The sequence below is a fragment of the Phoenix dactylifera genome, chromosome 11, assembly GCF_051530095.1.
Source record: "Phoenix dactylifera cultivar Ajwa chromosome 11, Ajwa_hap1_PhDact_Kaust_v1.1, whole genome shotgun sequence".
NCBI lineage: Eukaryota > Viridiplantae > Streptophyta > Magnoliopsida > Arecales > Arecaceae > Phoenix > Phoenix dactylifera.
The window spans coordinates 16,559,176-16,579,289 of record NC_143200.1 but is presented as its reverse complement, the minus strand read 5'-3'; the positions used below and the strand labels follow the sequence as shown (position 1 = coordinate 16,579,289).

Genomic DNA, 20,114 nt, shown 5'->3' with positions numbered 1-20,114 from the left:
AAAATTTATCTGGATGATGGTGCAGTAATGCATGACGTTCAAGTGGCTCTAAAGCAGTACTGAGAAATCACCCAGCATTCTGCTTTTGAGAGAACTGGACATGTGATAAATCCACCAGATTAATCGAGTTGTTTAAGCTAGTGCACAGTCATCAGGCATAACAGCTACTATGCATTGATTATTGTTAAAATTACTACTTCCTTGATCGTTGTACATTTGTTAGCATTTCTCAGCTTTTGCTTTGCACAGCTTCTCTATTCTCGGAACCATGCTTAATAACATCCAGAGAAAGTTGCAGAATGGTCAAAGCATAACTGGTTATAGAGAGGAGGGGGGGGGGGGGGGGCAGACATTTCACTACAAACTTAACTAGTATTAAACAAGAACTCACTAGCATGAATAAAGATTCAGGGGTGAGAGAGGTTTAGTGCATTTGGATTATTAAAGATCCACCATCTGCACTTCCTGCAGAAATTCCTGAAAATGAAATCAGGAAAACAGGAATTGCCACCTGGTCAGCTGTAGTTTACCAAAAACTGGCAGAATGCTCTCGAAACCAATTCACTTGAGTGAGACAGAGGAGAGTGGAATTTCATGCATTGGGATTTCCATAGACCGAGAAGAGTGGAATTTCATGCGCAGAGGTTAAATCCATAGATCTACTTAGAAACGCCAAAAACCCCGATCGACACGGGTGTGAAAGCATGGGGAGCGACTAAGATTAGATACCCTGGTAGTCCATGCCGTAAACGATGAGCGTTCGCCCTTGGTCTACGCGGATCAGGGCCCAGCTAACACGTAGGTAATTACGTACTGGACAGTAACTCACAAGCCAATGTCAACACTGGATATTGAAGGATGAACGAACAGAAAAATGATGAATGTTTGCTGTGACAATGTACAAAACTAAAAAAGGAATTTATTTCCGGAACGGTTAAAAATTTTCATCATCCTCAACAAATTTCAACAGATGCCTCAAGATTAACAGCTTATGATCCTCTCTACCTTCTTTACTTGTCACTGCTATCACGCTTTTTATTACACGGGTGTAAAGCCTCTCAAGCTGTGGCACACCATAGCCTTCAGTGCGTTCCATAAGAAGCTGCTTCACGGTGTCAATTTGTTCAGAAATTTCTACATCGGTCATTACCACATCTTGGGAGTTCTCACTAGCCAGGGGGCTGCTAGCCACTACAGATGCCTCTGGAAGTTCATTATTAACAGGGTTTTCTGGTCTTTTTGATGTCCCATTCATTTCTGGTTCTTCAAATGGTCCTGGTTGAGAGGAACTCAGTTTCAGTGAATCAGGTTCAGCAGCAGCTCTGTCTTCTCGGCTCGAGCCTGAAATCATGTGACATAATACCTCTATAATCTGTATAAGTTCATGTTGTCAAGAGTTTTAAATTATAAAAGCTGCCTTTAGTTGCCGTTCATACACTAGGTGGGGCACTCATTTACGATGCAAAACAAGAACTGCTATAACTAAGCAGAATCCCTACATCTGTTTGATAACAAACACGATCAGCATGAATAAAACAAGCAGTAAACTGTATTGCATGTAAATTGTTGTGACACAAAATACAAATATTTAAAATAAACAAAAGAATCATAGGCACTCAAGTTTATTTAGTTTTCACGTACCCATTGAGACCATATAGGAAGAGAGCTAACATGGGAAATCATAAATCAAACTTGCAAGCAGCCCAAAAGATCACACTTAGGCACCAACAGAGACAAGAAGGATAACAATAGAAAGCTTGAAGTGCACTGAAACCAGAGCACTTAACCTCTGTCCTAAATTTCAATCTATTTTCTCTTCACCTTCTATTTCCTAAGTGTAGGAATAATCGTAGGACTCTAAAGGGTTATACATAGACCTTTTCTTTTTGAGCAATAAAAGCAAATATGCACTTTTTTAAGAATATATATGCGAAAATCCCATTATTTTCCCATAGGTTCATTTTTTATGTTAATTTTTCTGAACAGTATATCAGATTTTGTTGTCATAATATGTTTTACTCAAGATTTATCAATAGACCATTTTGCCATTTTCTTTTAAAATTCTGGAGACCTAAGAACTGACCCGAACCAATGCGATGTTGTGGTTGAGTCAGTTTGTTTTCATTTCGGTAGTGATTGGTTCAGTTCTAGTTCCAACAATTTATAGGTTGACCCTCAAAGAAAACCATGCGCAACCACACAGATCACTTAGGTAAAACCGTAGGGTGAGAGGATGCTCCCAAATCAGTCTGAAGAACAGAATATTCTGCTTGAACAGATTATTACTGGGTCAATAATAACTTCTTTTTTTTCATTTAGAACTCTCCTCATATCCCTTTTACAAGACCTAAAGCCATTTATTGTTCTCATCTTTCCAACTAAACTTGACCTTACAAGGCAGGATTCGAATTAAAATAGATTATCATTAACTTAATATTTCCCTAACCCATTCAAACTTCTCCTATCCTAGATATGAATCTTAGAGTCATTTCGTTCTTTTGTCTTCCAATAATACCATACTGCAATGAAGTAGACCTGTTCATGGGCCAAAAATAAGCCAGGCTCAGCCTGGCTTTGCCCAAAGATCAGCACAATTGTCTTAAGCCGGAGCCCAACTTGGTCTAGTCTTTGGGCCTACCTTCTAGGCCCAAGCCCAGCTCTTACTTGAGCTTCAGGCTTCGGAATGGTCCTTGGGCTTCATGATCATTTTTCCCCCCCAAAAAAGTACTAAAAATGCTTTAAAATATTTAAAAAATGCTAAATTATGAATAATTAAATATTGCCAACAACCTATATCATGTCTATTATCCCATTAAGTTCATATATAACAACAATTGTCAATTTAGAATATATACACATCAATCATAATTTCATAAACAAATAACACAAGAAAATAAAAAATTTGAGCTGGACTAGGCTTTTATCCCAAAGTCCAAGCTCGGGCTGGCGGGCCGAAACCTTTGGCCTGAGCCCACCAAAAAGGTTTTGGGGCCGAGCAGGCCTGGTGGGTCACCCAGCTCGTGAACAGGTTCATAATAAGTCTCTCTCAATAGTTGTATTTTGAATTTATATCATACCATTATTTCTCGTTTAACTTTAGCTCTGTGGAGGACCTCCATAGGAATACCAAGCAACTAATGTTACATAGAGCCAACTCTAAAAAGTTAGAATAAGGTTCAATAATACAGTTATGGTTACTCTAAGCCCTTTTTAGCTAGCCATGATTTGACGAGAAGCATTTTGGGTGATGCCAAACACTTTAAAATTGATCATATTTCAGTGGCATGGAAGATGTGGCAGAATGAGCAAATCACATTATTAGTTTCCGAAGCAACTCCCTTGTATGTCTAAAGGTATTAGGCAAAGTTACCCAGAAACTCCAAGTTTTGGATTTCAAGATGTCAAAAGACTAGGACACTTGGAACACTTAATGACACTCCTTGGTACTTCAAATCACTAAGTCAAAATGTCATGATCATTACATGCTTAATAATATTTTATAGAAGTTGTCAAGTCCAACATAACAATTAGCAAAGTCTATATCAATTTTACAAATTCTCTAAACATCTGGTTCAATTAAATGTGCTTTACAGTACATGGACATGTCCCCATGTTGAATTTCTTAAAGGTTCATGTACTGGATTCTTTTGGATGCTTGGACAATTGACACTTATATGTTGAAGTAATATTGGTATCTTTGGAGAAAAGGAGCTTATGACAATGAAGGCTCTTGAAATGAGATAGGCCAATACTACATTTAGCTACCTTAATTCCTTTTTAGGATTCGATTCCTTATTATCATTGAGTAGAGGTGCTGACAGAAGATTGTAGTCAACTTTCTCTCCATGAATCAGAAATGGACTTAAACAGTTAAACCTTGTTGGAGTTCATTTAAAAATTAGCCCATATTTGAAAGTAACAGTAAGGAGTGGTGAGGCTGATGGGAGAAAGGATAAGACGCAACTAGGCAAATTAGCTATATATTTGCTCCACGACAACTAGAAGAATGACATCCAAAAGAGTAACAAATCATGTTTTCTAGTAAGGCCACACCCTTCAAGAAGTCATCCTACCCATTTGGAAAGGTGAGACTGAAAACACTTTCAGTAGAGAGTTGGGAGGATATGCATCATGGAAGGTTCAAAGTTCCACCTAGCTTTTACAGAATGATGGATCGTGTCTCTAGGCAAGGCCATATTTTAAAATGTGAGTTCAAATTAGCAGGCAAACTATCCTACTTAAGAGTCTTGGGAGTGTCTTATGTGCTTATAGCTCCTTAAATTAACTTTCCTCCTGCACTTATCTTTCTGCAAACTAAAAAAGCCTTCATCTACTGGATGAAGGAAAAAATGGAAATAAGCAAGAAAGATTTTCACCCACAACAAAGTGTTAGATGCAACAACTAAAACATCCCAAACAAACAACATAAACAATACTTTGCACAATTATGAAACGAAAAATAGTTCTAGTTTTTTCTTGATATGGACAGACAAGCATACAAGAATGAGTAATTTTATCAAGATAGATCTAAATGCTACAAAGTGCATAAGTATTATTTATTACTGTTATTAAATAAGAACATTATTAGCAATAACAGGAACTTCTGCTTCTTGCTCTTCAAGAAATAGTGTCGTAGATGCCTTCAGGAAAGCGCTTCTATAAATGCTTGGACTTTGGCAACCACATGCTGTAAAAGCATAATTTGGTGAGCTAAGCAGGGAGAGAGGATTGGGTGACAAATGGGTCAAGTCACATGTTGGTTGGATCTTCACGTCATGTTTCACGTCATGTAGGACCACTTTGCTAGACTTTGAGCAACTTGTCAAGGTCTTGTGTCTAGTATTAGGACTACAAAGTAACCAGCTTGATCAAGGTTTTAAATTCTGTAGGACGGAGCTGTCTCGATTTTCCAAGGGAATAGGACGCACCGCCGTCCCACCCAGTCCCGATTTCTTGGGACAGGAGATGTCCCAAGAAATGCCGATAGAGATGCTAGGACAATGGTAGAACAGTCCTATCCCTATACATGGGATGGTACCCCGTCCCGGTATACAGTGGGACGTCCCTCCGAGACTTGAATCCTTGTGCTTGATTGAATCTCCAATTTCATGCTTAGATCAGTTGAGCCCGAACAACCCAACTCACATGCACTGTTAGGTAGAATGAGACGAAAACCAAAAGTCTGCATAGAAACACCAACTTATTTGAGCACAAGGCAAAAGCTAGATCTTCTTGTTTCTACCAAAGCCACCTATTGATTCTACTAATGTTGGAAGCTCTTATTATCAGGAATTAGTAAAGACATTTTTTCTCCCAAGTATAATGCTACCCCATCCAAGAAATGTAAAACAGGTCCGTGCCCTTTAACATGTTAAGAACATACCAAACAACAACTTTGTTGTATATCAAGTTTTTGTTATACAATATAGCCTGAATTTTCCCAAGGATGGGATATTCAGAATTTGACATGAGTAAATACAGCATATGATCCTATATTTATAGAGCTAAATACTGAATGGTTACTATTTTCATCCATGAAACCAGATCTCATTGTTAATCCTAATCACATCATGGCACAGAAAAGAATTAAGTATTATTTTTCCATCAATTAAGAAAAAAGATCTAACAAGCAATTACCTGTATTTTCATTGTCGGTGTTTTTCTTGGTCCGCTTTAATGCTTCATAACTTTGTGACAGCTTTACCTCTGGCTGAACATTACGAAGTCGGGCACTTGTTCTAGTAACAGCAGCTAATTGAACAACAGGTGCTGCTGGAAGACCCAAGCCATCTGTGTCATCCACCACATGCAAAGGGCCCCCCTGTGCTGCAATCTTGTCACAAAATGAAACCAAAGCTGGGTCCATTTGGGACAACATACCTTGCACCTGTAAGAAAAACAAGAATTTAAATAAAAATTAACATCAAGTTATCAATTTATGTGATTCCTGACTACAATCAATATTAAATGAACACAGGAAATACCGCATCTCGAAGCTCATAAGCTCTGCTTACAATCCTAGTTCCATTGTAGTCATCTCCATTATATACCTGTGAAATTGCTCCAAAAATCAACTGAAGAAGCCAAAAATCTTTCCACAGAAAGTCCAATCTTAGCACAGTGGAGAATACTTGCTCGCAAATTAATATCCATAGTATAACTCAAAACTTCAAGTCTAATGGGTCATGAATTTGAAGATTTTTGATTTTTAACCAGATACTTGAGGAAAAAAATAAACTCAAAGTAGGCATGATAGGAAAATATTCTACCAGACAAGATCATACCTTTGCATTTGCCACAATGAGGTCAACATCTAGCAGAAATGCTGCACGTGTGAGATAATGTCCACAATCCACTCGCTGCAACAGAGTAGCCATATCCATAGGATTATGAACAATTGAACGATAATCTGGCGCATCCTCATCCATGACTGGATAATGAAATACACTGAACCGTTTGTCATAGAGAATTCTGCAAGCAAGGAAAGCAGGGAATAGATGATGTCATTACAAGATCATGCAAACTCATTTCTCGTGAAGTCAAAAATGTACCTACTCCAGAGATTTAAGATGGGAAACAGATTTCCTAGAAGTAATAATATGAAGAGGTCCAAAAAGTTTCGCGCAGATAAAGACTAGCTTTGGTATTATCTTCTCAGAAATATTAAAGAATTTATGAGTCATGAATCATGAAATGATTTACTTCTGAATGACCAATAAACTCTCGACTTTGACGATACACTAACCAAAGTACCAAGCTTTACAAATATTCCATTATTGGACAATCAAGAATCATGATGATCTATTAAATCATGAAAAGAATAATTTTTTTTTAACAAAAACAATGCCAGTGTTTTACTAGAAGGATCTCATAATGTAGTTAGCTAACACACCAAATAACTTCCAAATACAAGTAGAGATCAAATGTTTTTAGTGGCATGTACCTAATGCTCAAATGACCAAAATAATTGACTAATATTGTGTGAATTATGAGAAACTGATTCATTATGTGGTTGCTTTCTCTAACCTCTGTTAGCAATAACCATGCTGATGCAGATTACAGATAAGCTTTATTTTTTTGAACCTGAAGTTGGATTTAATCTAACCTTAAGCTCGCAAATAACAGGGCCAAGTTCAATAAGCAATTTCCTTTTTTGTTAGCAATAATATCAATTTTTTACACACAAGTTCTTCATGGTATGGAATGAATAAACAGACCGATTGCAAACATCTCGGAGACACATCCGCAGACGGCGAAGGGCATGTTGCTCAGCTTCTGCCTTGGCTCTTAGCTCTGAAGCCTTTGGACCACTCACTTCTTTTGGTGCTCTGGGGAGTTCCGGAAGAGATTTTGGTTCTTTTGATTTTCCCATTGACTCTTCCTGTGAAATAGAGAGCAAAGCTTCGAGCAGTTGCTCGAAAAATCTAGCCCTGTCATCTGTCGTTGGTCTATCCACTTGATACCTATAAAATGGAAATTTAGAATAAGTTGATATTCTTACTTGAAAAAATTTCCTTTAATGTGGTGAAAGAAAAAGAAAATGTTTCTTTTTTAATAAATGATTACTGGTAAGATGCACAAAGATGATTTTTCTTTATACAATTCTGATACCAAAATCTTCACTCAACAAACAATACCCAAGAGTTTCTTTTTAAAGTGACATACTTAAAACTAAGAAAATTAGTTAAAGGACCCCTTAAGTTTAGGCGAAAGAGTAAGATTTGACTTCATTCACCTTATTACGCAACAAAATATCTGACAGACTTGTACAAAAGAATCCATGACATCAACCCACTAAATGTGCAAATTCAGCAACCTTTTAAAGAAAAGTAAGGGACAAGCTTCAAAGCAAAAAAGATGGATATATATAGATGATGTGATGCAGATGATTAAAATGAAGGGCAAGAAGGGTCCAGTTGGGTCCATTCTAGGTCCCCTATGTCCCAAAATCAAAAGATATGGCTTGCTGTCAGCGAATTATGCGAATGCCCATTGAGGTGTTTGGAGATATCAGGGATTTCCAGCTAGCTAATAGGAAGTCTACATTTTTCCTGTTATCCGGATTTTGCCAGATTTAAGAGAGGCTACATAAGCTTTATATATTTTCTAAATTGACTCAATTAGTTGCTTAGTCAGTCACCTCCTTACAAAATAATGGACAAGATCGGGAGAAAGAGCAGCTCTTATGGAAGAGAGCATAACAACAAAAAGACAAAGGTTGGTAAGTTCTTTTCCACTCTACTTTCTGCTATGTTATCATTTACCTGCACTGACATGCAATAAAGCTGAGACTAGATCTAGCTGCAAAGTCCCACAAACTATGCAGAGAGAATGACACCTAATAGCCTATTGTTGCATATAACCCCAGAGGGTTACAACCTTAAATTTACCATTTTTCTTAGCTCTTATTCTTCTTCCCAATTACCGATTTATGTTAAGATTCTGAAGCAGATCTCAGCACAACGTTCCAAGTTGCCTTTCATTCTACAGAACAGTTACCAAAACTTTTTCCTTGCAATTTGTAATCCTCATTGATCCAATTCCCTATTTTTGAACCCTAAATTCTGTTGTACACCAGTCATTTCCTCTAATAACCCTGACTCAAGTTGTTTGATCACAGAACAACAGCACATTGATTCTTTACATCATTATTGTCCGCAATCTATAGTAATTTCAATCTATTTGCAAAATCATGCTGTTATCAGCCCTACATAGATAAAAAAATAGGACTATTGTTTGTTTGTTTTTTTTTATAGAGCACAACCCAGTAAGGGTAGAATAATCAAGATTTTACATACAAGAATCAAGGATTTTCAGCTAGCTATTACAGAATCATACTTTTCAAAAAAAAAAATCAAGATCTGGACAAGTTTTGAGAAATACATATTTTGGCCCTTGATCATTTTAATTCCTTTGACATAAGACTTCTATCTGAACTCAATCTAATAGTTTGCCAACCCCTTAGTCTTAAGAAATAATAACAGAGAGAACCTGCTGAAGAATAAGCAGGTCATTTAAAGGTGGAAAAAGACATGCAAATGACATTCCCATTCTTTCTTTTCTCATTTCTTTTTTTCTTCGTTTGCTCTCCGACTTACTCGACCATTGATTACCTGAGTCAACTTGTAACAAATCTAAACACAGTTATAATAGAGTTCTAATGGCAATTATATCCAGAGACTCTGCTGAGGCCTTTCTAAATGCCCGATGACTTGTTGCTTGCCAGATGGATTCAATGATTGCATCACTAGAATCTCGTCATATACCTTTTCCTCTCTGTTATTCTTCCAAATTGCTGTTTATATCCAGATCGAAAAGCAAGCCTGACCACAATTATTCATCTTTATTGTCCTACAGACAACCTTTTCCTTTGAATTAATAATTTTCATCAATCTTCCTCCAATTAGAATTGAAACCTAAGGGCCCTAATCTCCATCATACACCAATCATTTCTATTTTGACCATAGCCCCATTATGTTAATGCCCATAAATGAGCACCATAAATTAATTCTTAAGACCAGGATACCCAACAACTTCGGTCCTTTTGACCTGCTCGTCTACCTATATTTGGATGACCACAAGAATTAGTAACTGAGGCATAACGCTGCAAATGGGTCGAGTTGACCCGTGACCCGAACCCGCTTAGACCCGACCCAACCCAACCCATTTGAAATTTAAATAATTTTGGGTTTTCAATCCTATGACCTGACTTGACCCAAATCTGTATAATTATTCGGACCCACGGGCTGCATCCCATGGGGTGCAAACACAAGTTCTGAAGCCATGGATGGGTCCCAGACCCAAACCAAACCCAATTTTTTTAGGTTGGGTCCGGGTTATACATGGACCCGACCCGACCCGAATGACCCGTTGGGTCAAAAATTGTAGCGGTGGACCCGACCCGATCCGACCCAATCTTCTATCGGGTCGGGCCTGGGTCCAAAATTAGGATCCGAACAAAAAACCAGATTGGGTCGAGGTCACTCATGAGCCGACCCGACCTGAACCATTTGCACCCGTACAAAGGCAAGTCAAGAGTGACCTATTTGTGTCTTCAGACATATTATACAAATAAGCCAGGTTGCCTTTGTTTTAGCATCTCCCATGAACAAATAAACCCATTGAGGAACACTTTAACAGAAGCAGAGAAACGAGCTAAAGCAACAAGATCATAAATGCGCAAGATCCATTACTTTCCCGAGACCATTATCTTCTAAATAACTTAAAAGAAGTCCAAGTTAATATGTTTACAAATTCATGGCTCTTTCCTCTAAACCATGCTGTTTGAGCATCACAGCATAAAGAATATGCAAGCGAAGTTATTCAATGGATGTTGAAAGAGTCTTTTAAGTTTTCTTTAGTCTTTTGCAAGCACTTCTTGATTGAAATCAAGCTCTTTGGTCTAATTCCTAAGAGCCCTTCACCAAATTTCACTTGCATCAACTTATATCCTCCTTACATAAATACATTTATAATATGCTTATATATTTTCCAAGGTACTCATTATCCTTCTTCTAGTACTTCCAACATCAACGCATCTAGTCCACATTTCATGTTTCATGAAAGAATTCTCATAATCCTTGAGATCAGCAAAGCTCATGATCGAGGCCTATTTCCCATTCATGACCTAATTGATATTATCCTCTGGGAGATCTGAATTTCCAAATTTTCTACCTGAGAGATGTTACAACTTTCTTGTTCTACATCAATCTGGAGTTTATTCACATAAAGCCCAACATGTTTGAATCGTAGTAAATTTTGAATCTTTTCTGTGTATAACCTAATAAAGTAGGAAAACATCTATGAGAATCACCATCCTGTTATTACAGGGTTTCTCTCGCATCTTTCGGAAAACCAAACAGAGCCTCATTGGATGTCAGCTTCCAGTAAAAAGCTTTAGCTGTATTATATCTTTCTTAATACACCATCCACCATCACTCATAAAGTTTCTCAATCATTATTCTAAATGCATAAAAACCTCTACGATTTTGGGCTCTAATTAAATTTCAGTAAGGTAATGATTATGATTTTCATAATTTTGCTAACTTGATAAACAAATTGGTATCTCATCCACAAGATTAGTAATGCTTGACTCACAGTAAAGACCAGCTTTCACATCTGTACTAAAAAAAAGGACCAGTTTCACATGAATTATTAAGAAGATAAACAGATATGGTCATAGAAGACATCAGAGAATCTAAATTATCTTAATTATGGATAACTGATGGCAAGAATGATTAGTTTGAGAAAGTTGGGAGTTATAGACAATGAATAACATATTAGGTTAAGAAATGCATACACATTACGAAGACCAAATATGGAAATACACTCCTCATCAAGTTCGCTTAAGGGCACTGAAGATGTTCCAAGTAATAAAATGGGAAGATTGGATGGCAGTTCCTCCAAAAGGGTCATCAAGACAGCCTTAAGCTGCTCATGTGCCTGAAATATATACATATAACAATCAGGAAAAATATATTATTAATCAGAAATTCATCATTTAAAAGTTACCTACTGAATTTGCATACTCACAGTTTCCCACCAAATATGAAATTGTGGTAAGTAAAGTATAGAAGGTGTTGTTCGCCTTGCTTCACCAAATATATGTACCAGAGCCTCTTCTGGAGTCTTTGCACTTGGATCAGAAAGAAGAGAAGGAAGCCCAAGAGGGTGAACAGGAAATTTCTCCAATTCATGCAAGATGGCTGGCCCAACATGATCCTGTTAAACTGAAAAGTTCTTAGACTGTTGCATTAATAATAACTAACAAATTTGCTTATTAAATAAGTTTCAAGATCAATACCAGCCCGACACTTTCGTCACCGCATATCAAAAGGCGAGGCTTATAAACAAGAGAAAGCACCGAACCATAAGAAAGAATAGACAGCTTGCTCACATCAAAAGCTGAAAGACACGGAAAAATATCAGACATGTGTTCCATGATCCTTTGGAGATGTCTTTTCAGACATGGAGCAACAACTGAAGACAGCGGCCTGGAGTGCACAATGGATCCTCTGTGAGCAGCAGGTGTGATTGTAGACATGGCTTCTAAGAAATGATATTTTTCCACCCTAATGGAATCAACATCTATGACAAACTTGTCATCACTAGTATACACTTGAGGATACTTCTCACGAAATGCCCGGATGGCAGCTTCTGTGCATAGAGCTTTCAAATCTGCTCCACAATATCCAACACAACTAGCAGCAAGTTCCATCCTCAACTCCCTCGACGGGGGTTCCTTCCATTTGCGTGTATGAATATCTAATATTTCAGCACGTGCTTCATACCCAGGTAAAGGAAAAATAAATTCACGGTCAAAGCGACCAGGGCGGCGCAAAGCGCCATCAATAGCATCAATTCTATTGGTTGCTCCTATCAAAACAACTTGCCCACGGGAATCAAGACCATCCATCAAAGCAAGTAAAGTCGAAACAATAGAATTGTGAATCTGTTCTTGTTTGCTTGATCTAACAGGAGCAAGGCCATCTATTTCATCAAAAAAAATAATGGATGGCTGATTCCTTTGAGCTTCTTCAAAGAGCAATTTCAGTTGTCGCTCTGCCTCTCCTACCCATTTGCTGAGAACATCAGCTCCCTTGCGCATGTAAAAACTAACCTTCTGACCAGCCTTTGAGGCAGCACAAGCTAATGCTCTAGCAATTAGTGTTTTTCCTGTGCCAGGAGGACCACACAGCAGTACTCCCCTTGGAGGAGTGATGTGATAATTTGCAAAGAAATCGGGATATAGTAGGGGAAAGAATACCATTTCCTTTAATGCATCAATATATTCTGACAAACCCCCTATGTCATCAAAACTCACACTTTCATCAACTTGTAAAGGCTGAATGTCTGCCCCTCCCTTTGAGCTCGGTCCAGCAGTTTGAACACCGGTAGTAAGAGAAGCAATATTGTCACCTTGGTGACTCCACCCAGATGCAGCTACATTCAGTCCCCATGTTGTTGAACTGTGCATATCTAAACCCCCCAAAAGCCATGGCGTCCCACCTCTACTACCACTTCTCATCCATGGAATAGCTGGACCTTGATCCATTTCATCCACAAGAAGAGAATCGTCAGAATCATCAGGTAATGACAAACGATGTCGCTTATGAACTCGAGATCCACCTTTTCTTAGATACTTAGGGTTTTTGGAGCCCATTCCATGATGCAGTACTCTGCGAGGGGACCGTGGTCGCTGTTTCCCCTCTTTCTCAGGAGTAAGTCTGCGAACCTCTGCACGGTTCCGTAGGTCATATCTCCTCCTACCTTCCTGTTCTTCCTCACCATCTTCATCATCCCCATCTTCCTCTGCTTCATCCTCCCCGTCACCTTCCTCTTCATTTCCACCATCCTCCTCAACATCATTTCCATTTTCTGTCTCATCCTGTGCAGCTTGCGCTTCAGAGCTTTCCTGTTCATCTTCTGATTCTTGATATGGTCGCATTCTTGTTCTCCTCAGTGATCTTCTAGGCCGTAAACCTTCACGGCGGGGAAGGGATTTAGTATTTGGGATCTTTCTGTTCCTTGGAGAGGCTGATACTTCATCATGACTTGCATTGTTTTCTACCTTATTTTTAGAAGAGCGATATCTGGGTGCCTGTATGAGAATCAGAACCAGCAGTTGTGAACAATTAGTTAGCCAAAACAGCAAGAAGATTTTCACATTTCAAGCTCCTAAGACACCAAGCTAATAACTGACCTCTACAAACATTCCAGGCATGGGAGAGTTAAAAATCTCACCATTAAATCATCATCATCTGTTCGGGAACTGTCTGTTTCATAATCTTCCAGATTTATAGAAATCTTTCTTTTTCTTGTTGAACGGCGAAGATTTGCAGCAATAGACTGTTGAAAGAAGAATAGCAGATATTAGAAGCTGAAAGGTGCTAAGTCTTACATAATAAGAAAATAACAGAATGAAGCAAAGTTTAAACGTAGTAAGCATGTAGAAGCAGCAGGTGCATATGTCATATTTGAAAAGTAAGCAACGGCAGAAGATACTTGTCCAAAGTCTACATAAGCTGAACTATAAAGCACAAGAAGTTTCAAAATTTTCATCTGATGTAAGACTCATACAGCATGAATTCCACCAACAACGTTGATGAGACTAAGTTTAAGATGCAAACTTTACCAAAGCTCCATCTTATGCCCATGAAGGGGGAAAATCTGACAAGATAAGAATTAGCATAACAGGAGGAGAAAATATATGGCTAAAACGCAGAAAAAAGGGTTCCTTATAGATAAAGTTCACCATCTCAATACCGGAACCTATACCAGTACTATCCTATTACAGTGTTGTTACGTGGTACGTTACAAGACGGCAAGGTGTACTGATTGTTGGTACGGTATGAGAGTTCATACCGTTTCGGTATCGATACAATACGGTATGCCCAGTATAGTACGGTATCGATCAGTATGGCAAACCTTGCTCACAAACTTCTGTAGAAAATACTCCACTAAATGAGGCCCAAGGATGGTCAGTGATTATCTCATAATAATGTACGTGCAGTATAAAGTCAATCATACAAGCAATCGAGTTCACATTTGTTACCTGAGAAGACTTTAGTGCTTCATCCAAAATGTTGGTGTTTTGTTGGAAAAAAAAAATGTTTCAGCATAAATGTTTTTAAGCTTTGCAAAAAATAGCTAATTCTGATTGGTTGCTATACTTGGTAAAGGGTTCCCCCAACAATTCTATCCCATTACAACCCCAGGCTGATCTTGATAAGAACCGCATAATTCCTAAAATTCAAAAAAATAAGGCAATTGTTCAACCAAACAATTGGACAAACCAACAATGATAGAAAAAAGTAACAATAATTTGCTTATCTTCTTCACATGAACACTAAATTTTAGTGTAAATCAGATCTTAGGAGGGAAAAAGAAAGAGGATAGGGATTTTGGTTGGTAAAAGGAAGATAATTACATGAAACCTCACATGTTTAACGAAGAAGAATAAACTTCTATCTAAAGCTCTTAGATAATTACAAAAGTAACAGCTTCCAAAAGCTATCATGGACAACTGGTATGATTCTTCTTTTTCCTTGATCTATCTAAACCCCAAAGAGAAAGATCAAATGCAACCAGAGTAATGAAGTGAATTAAATTTTGAAAAAATTAAAGATATTATATAAATTGATCCATAGTATCAAGTAATCAACCACATATAGACAAGGCTCAACGGTTATAGCAATTGTCAAATCTCTTAGCTTTAAATTAAATGTTTGGCAACCAATCTACCTCATAACTTTCTGGCAGATATGCCTATAAATACTTCCACAGTACAACACTAAGATAGCAAGAATCACTCCTAGCCTTCAATCATATCCAAAGTTCATAAATTCACTTTATAATAGACATGCGGTAACTTTAGACAATCGTGTCTTTTGATCTCAATCATGCTGTTAATGCATCAGACCATTATGGGATAAAGAAAATAATAAATTCATGTCATCAAAAGTGAATGGATCATCATACAATTAACATGTAATAAGAAGCAGCAATTCTATAGTGCTTTCGCCAGTTAAACTTTTGTGATGAATCGTATCTATGAATTTTCTCATTCTTCTTTGCAGGATTCTCATGATCTTAAACCCTTAGTGTTGCTTCTTTAGAAAATTTACAAAATTGAACTTCTACAATAGAATGTTGCTTGTCGATCCCCTCATCCACCAAACTAGCTTCATCAGAATTTCTCTCACCTAAGATCTTCACTAGGCATCATTCATTATATATTGTCCTTACAGCTTCCCAAGCTCTGAAACCGACATCCATGGTATGAGACTAACTTGCTCAAGTACAACTAGTATGATATCAGATATACATGAAAGGCAAATGTGATCTCGAATCAGATTTGAGCAAGAGACGCAGAGAGAGGATCAGTGTTTTAGCCAAGTTCAGAATCAAAAGGAGAAAACAATCAATATGATCCATAAACTTTCCTATTTAAAAATGGATCCTTATCGATCAAATTTTTGAAAAACAAGATATATCTGCAATTTGAAGTGATGAAAAGCCCAGCATTTAATACACATAAAAGAGAAATGAATAAAGAGGAAAGGTAAGAAAATGTTTTCTAAAAAGATAGATCTCTGGCTGTGAAATTATGCTTTCAACAATTAATCTGACACATAGGACATCCTTAAGATTAACCATAAAATAGTTCAAAAATTCAAAATAGAGAAAAAAAATAACTATTACTAGACCCATTTAATATTTATGTTACATCACACAAGCACAAATAATAGGATGAAATGAGCATATCAAGCATAAAAGATACAACATAAATGCACCAAAGCGATTCTAATTCCATATTACTTGGAGAAATATATGAAAGAAGCGAAATATGTTTGATTCACTAATGCAAGCGTAATATGCAAATGATTCAATAAAATTTCTGAATTAACCACAATAAGCATAACCTAACTTTAAAGGTATATGGAGCAAATGTGGAGCTAACTTACAATGCCAATAAACTAAGCTAATATGTCAATAAGGCCAGCTTCAACCAATTTATCTTTATCTCTATTAACATAAATCTGTATGTGTATGTATCCAGAGGAACCATAAAGCATGGAGGTACAAACTAAAACACCATCAAGTTTAACTTTCTTGAATTTGAGCAACAATCCCGAGTGTGATATCTAAGTCATTTAATCCTTATGATGGAAGTCCTTAATAATGAAGAACACCTTGATGAGATGAATCTCATGCACACTTACAGGTTTTTGGTTGCCTCTACGCAAAAGTGGAAGGACACGTGCCTGCATGTTGCTTTCACATGCATGCATGATTGCAGTGCACCTATAGTACATGTATAATGTACAAGAAAAGGGCCAATTTCTAAAACTTATTTCTTTAGGCTGGATAAAAAGTCAATTTTTCCAAGAACAAGATTTAATAAAAGAAACTGAATAATGTTCTCATGAATGTCAATTATTAAAGGTATCTTTGGTGACAGATGATCAACCATGAAAATTCAATTATATATGGAACTTCCAGTTAAAAAAAGGTGCTAAAATTATCTGCTTTCCTAATTCATAATCATTAAAAATCCACTTTAGTTGAGTTACACTGTGTGGAGATATTTGGAGTTACATTTTGTAATTGATTTATATTTGTTGGGCAAACATAGTTTTGTGTCTTGGCTCTATCTATGAGCAGACTAATGAAAACTTGTTAGGTGCTTCAGGAAATGAAGACAAATGTTTCTCTACAAGTTCAATCTTCATATTAGTTTCACTTGGACCCGCAGTTTGTAGAATATTATCTTATTTTAAAGTGACAGCATCTGCACTTGAATTAAGAAATGGTAATGCAGAGCAAAAGGAAGATTTTCACTCATTAATTATTATTAAATATCAACCCTTCGCAGTTAACCCCATCAAAGGGCAATGCCATCTCCCACTTAGGATGCATGCTGAAGCTCAGTGAGCACTGTCTTCCCCCACGCCCCCTTTTTCTTTCTAATGTCCGTAGCTGCTGCCCATGTATCAGATTGGCTCCTTCCACGTGCAGCAGTTTACTTGACCAGAGACAATGTCGATGGTGTATCTGCACGCCCATGCATATCCTATTCATGATGTATTATTGCCCCCTCCTAATAGCAATGCAATACAGACTACCTATATGCCTCGATCATTATTCCTTGATGTGTAGATAAGTAGAGACCATAACAAAAATGAAATTGTAACTGGAAGACAACCATTTAAACTAAAAGCCAATGATTTCAGAATTAGCGCCAAATTAGCTTTCGCACAAATTTTCTAACTACCATCATATAATTAAAAAAGAACCATCTAGAGCTAATTGGCAATGTCGAATCTCTTACATCAGAGGGGGGAGCCTGGGACGGCCGATTCCTCGGCCGCAGTAGCTTCTTTGCAATCTGCGACGCCGCAGTCCTCTTCTTGGTCTTCATCTTCTTCCTTATCGGAGGCTTAAAATACAGATAGGCACGGCCAAAATACTTCGGCCGCTGCCGGAGCCTATCGCTGGTCCGCAACGGCCTGACCTCCTCTCCATCTCTTTTCGAATCCATCAAACGCTAGCTCCCTGACTCAATCCCAGCATTGCAAGCCCAACTGCCAGCGAGATCAAAAGCGAATTAAAACCCAAAAGGAGGACAACCTTCCGAACCCTAGAATCAAATCCTCAGATAAACCCTAAACCATTCGAGTATAATGCCCCATGAAGCACCCAAGATCGCTGCTTTTTTCTGATTCCGATGATCAAAAAAGACCGCTATTTCCCAGCCTCGGAATCAGAGAAAGCGAACGGATATGGAAAACATAAAATCACGAGAAGAGAAAATTGAAAACCTAACCTCAAATCTCTTCCATTAGCGACCGGATATCGTCTTCTTCTCCGCGAGAGAGAGAGAGATAGAGAGAGAGACAGAGAGAGAGCTCTGCTTTGGGGCAGGGGGCGACGAGGGCTCTTTCTTACCTCGCCCCGAAGGAAAGAAACCCTTCTGTGACGGCACGTGTCAGTGGCACGTGCGCTTCTAGTAAAATTACCAAAAAGGGACGTCGCGGTACGCCTTTTCTCCACGGACCACGGGTGCTCTTTGGCGAACAGTAATGCAATGGGACGTCTCTGGCCGTGAGATTTCGATTGGACGGTTGTGATTTTATAAAATTGTGTTCTAATTGGCGTCTCTCTTGGATTTTGGACCCAAATAGGAGACCCTTATCAGTTACTAAAGGGTAATGCGGACGCAAGCTGTCGTAAAGGCCTGAGGAACCAATGGAGAATTGGTCCATGTCCCGTTTCGACCGTTTTGACCGTTATATGGATTTTAGCTTTATCTTACAAATATTTTGGAGATAAATTTGCTAAAGAATTAACCTCAAGTAAGTAGGGCCTAATGATGCAAATTCTACAGCTCATAGCAAATGAGACCAATAGGTAGAGACCATGTCAGCAAAATCATAGAGATATCAAAGTATACAACGCTAAATTTTACGACCTCTAACAAACCTGAGCTCTGCTATCATGTTTAAGTAATTGGCAAACAATGTATTTTAGGCTTCACAAATTTGTCGCCATTCAATTAAATGCGAGACATTTGGATCATTGCTCGCACAAGAATATGGGCACTTTCAAGATAAATAATTACTTGGTAGAACAAGCTTTGCTATCTATATGGGACTGCACCTCACCACCTTAGCATTTCCTTCCATGAATGCACGATTAGAATGAGATTCTCCGACAACTATGCATAGAGTCTATCACTTCCCATCTACCTCTATGGACTACCATCCTTGTTTCACGGATATCCGGGCTATGCTATATCTCCTTGAGGATAGGATCTTATATATCGGAAGTAAACCATGCAGCCGATTAGATGGCTTATTTTCGATCCACTAATATAGGTATTTGTAAGTGGGGTTCCTCTGTTCTAAAGGAGTTGCATGATATTATAAAATAGATACATTTGCTTATGTCTTTCTTAAAGAGTTGTAACTTCCATAACTTCTTCCTTTTTTAAAAAAATGCCTCAGTGGACATGGCTATGACTGAACGATGGGCTAAATTGACCTCATCATAATAGAAGCTAGTATACACTCTGTATTATCCTCAAAACTAAGTTAAACTTTATACTGCCGTATGTTTATTGTGAAGAATCTTTCCAATAATCTTTGTAGGAACCTATATTCAACATGTCAAAAGTACTAATAGGCCAATATTTTTAAACATTTCCTTTTGAAATTCCTCTAAGCCATATCTCACCGACTGCATCCACGTCCAAGATGAAAATATTCTTCATTGAACTTGACAAGTATGACATTGAATTTTGACTATATGTCAAAGTATATGCCAATATCTTCAACAGTCAATAAAATACAAGGAAAATGAGGAATGGAATAAAAGGAAGTTAGCACTAAATATACAAATTCTAACCAAGATCTAACTTCCATGGATCAGCTCGGAGCCTTGCAAGACTTTGGTGACTTCACTTACCTATCAATTTACTACAAGTACCGCATCTGCTCAACTTTTGATTTGGGGTCTTTAATCATTAGACTTTAGAGGGTGTGTTATTAGCCTTCATACAACTGATACCCATGTTTTTTATCCTCTTCTTGCATCATGCCTACCAATAATGC

The 20,114-nt window shown here is 37.8% G+C and overlaps 1 protein-coding gene across 5 annotated transcripts; it reads right to left on the bottom strand.

Moving 5' to 3' along the window:
- Nucleotides 1–899: 899 nt before the first annotated feature.
- LOC103707768 (cell division cycle protein 48-related / CDC48-like protein) lies at nucleotides 900–18,495 on the bottom strand. 5 transcript variants are annotated; one of them, XM_039128253.2, is made up of 11 exons: nucleotides 18,329–18,495; nucleotides 17,834–18,086; nucleotides 13,744–13,848; nucleotides 11,804–13,600; nucleotides 11,533–11,721; nucleotides 11,300–11,442; nucleotides 7,218–7,463; nucleotides 6,285–6,471; nucleotides 5,985–6,050; nucleotides 5,638–5,887; nucleotides 900–1,341 (listed from the first exon to the last, which is right to left on the bottom strand). In XM_039128253.2, exons 2-11 carry the CDS (start codon nucleotides 18,041–18,043, stop codon nucleotides 935–937), a joined length of 3,600 nt encoding a protein of 1,199 aa, XP_038984181.1. In that variant the 5' UTR covers nucleotides 18,044–18,086; nucleotides 18,329–18,495; the 3' UTR covers nucleotides 900–934. The 5 variants fall into 5 exon arrangements, with proteins under 5 accessions (XP_038984181.1, XP_017698471.2, XP_088563083.1 ...); XM_017842982.4 differs by having other exon boundaries at nucleotides 900–1,365; nucleotides 18,329–18,479; XM_088706957.1 differs by having other exon boundaries at nucleotides 13,703–13,848; nucleotides 18,329–18,434.
- Nucleotides 18,496–20,114: the final 1,619 nt, after the last annotated feature.

Excerpts from the sequence above, each read along its gene's own strand:
- LOC103707768 (XM_017842982.4), bottom strand. The coding sequence starts at position 18,043 with ATGGATTCGAAAAGAGATGGAGAGGAGGTCAGGCCGTTGCGGACCAGC. Across the intron at positions 11,722-11,803 it reads GTGACGAAAGTGTCGGGCTG|GATCATGTTGGGCCAGCCAT; the intron begins GTATTGATCTTG and ends TCAGTTTAACAG. Across the intron at positions 7,464-11,299 it reads ATATTTGGTCTTCGTAATGT|GTATCAAGTGGATAGACCAA; the intron begins GTATGCATTTCT and ends TCCATTTTATAG.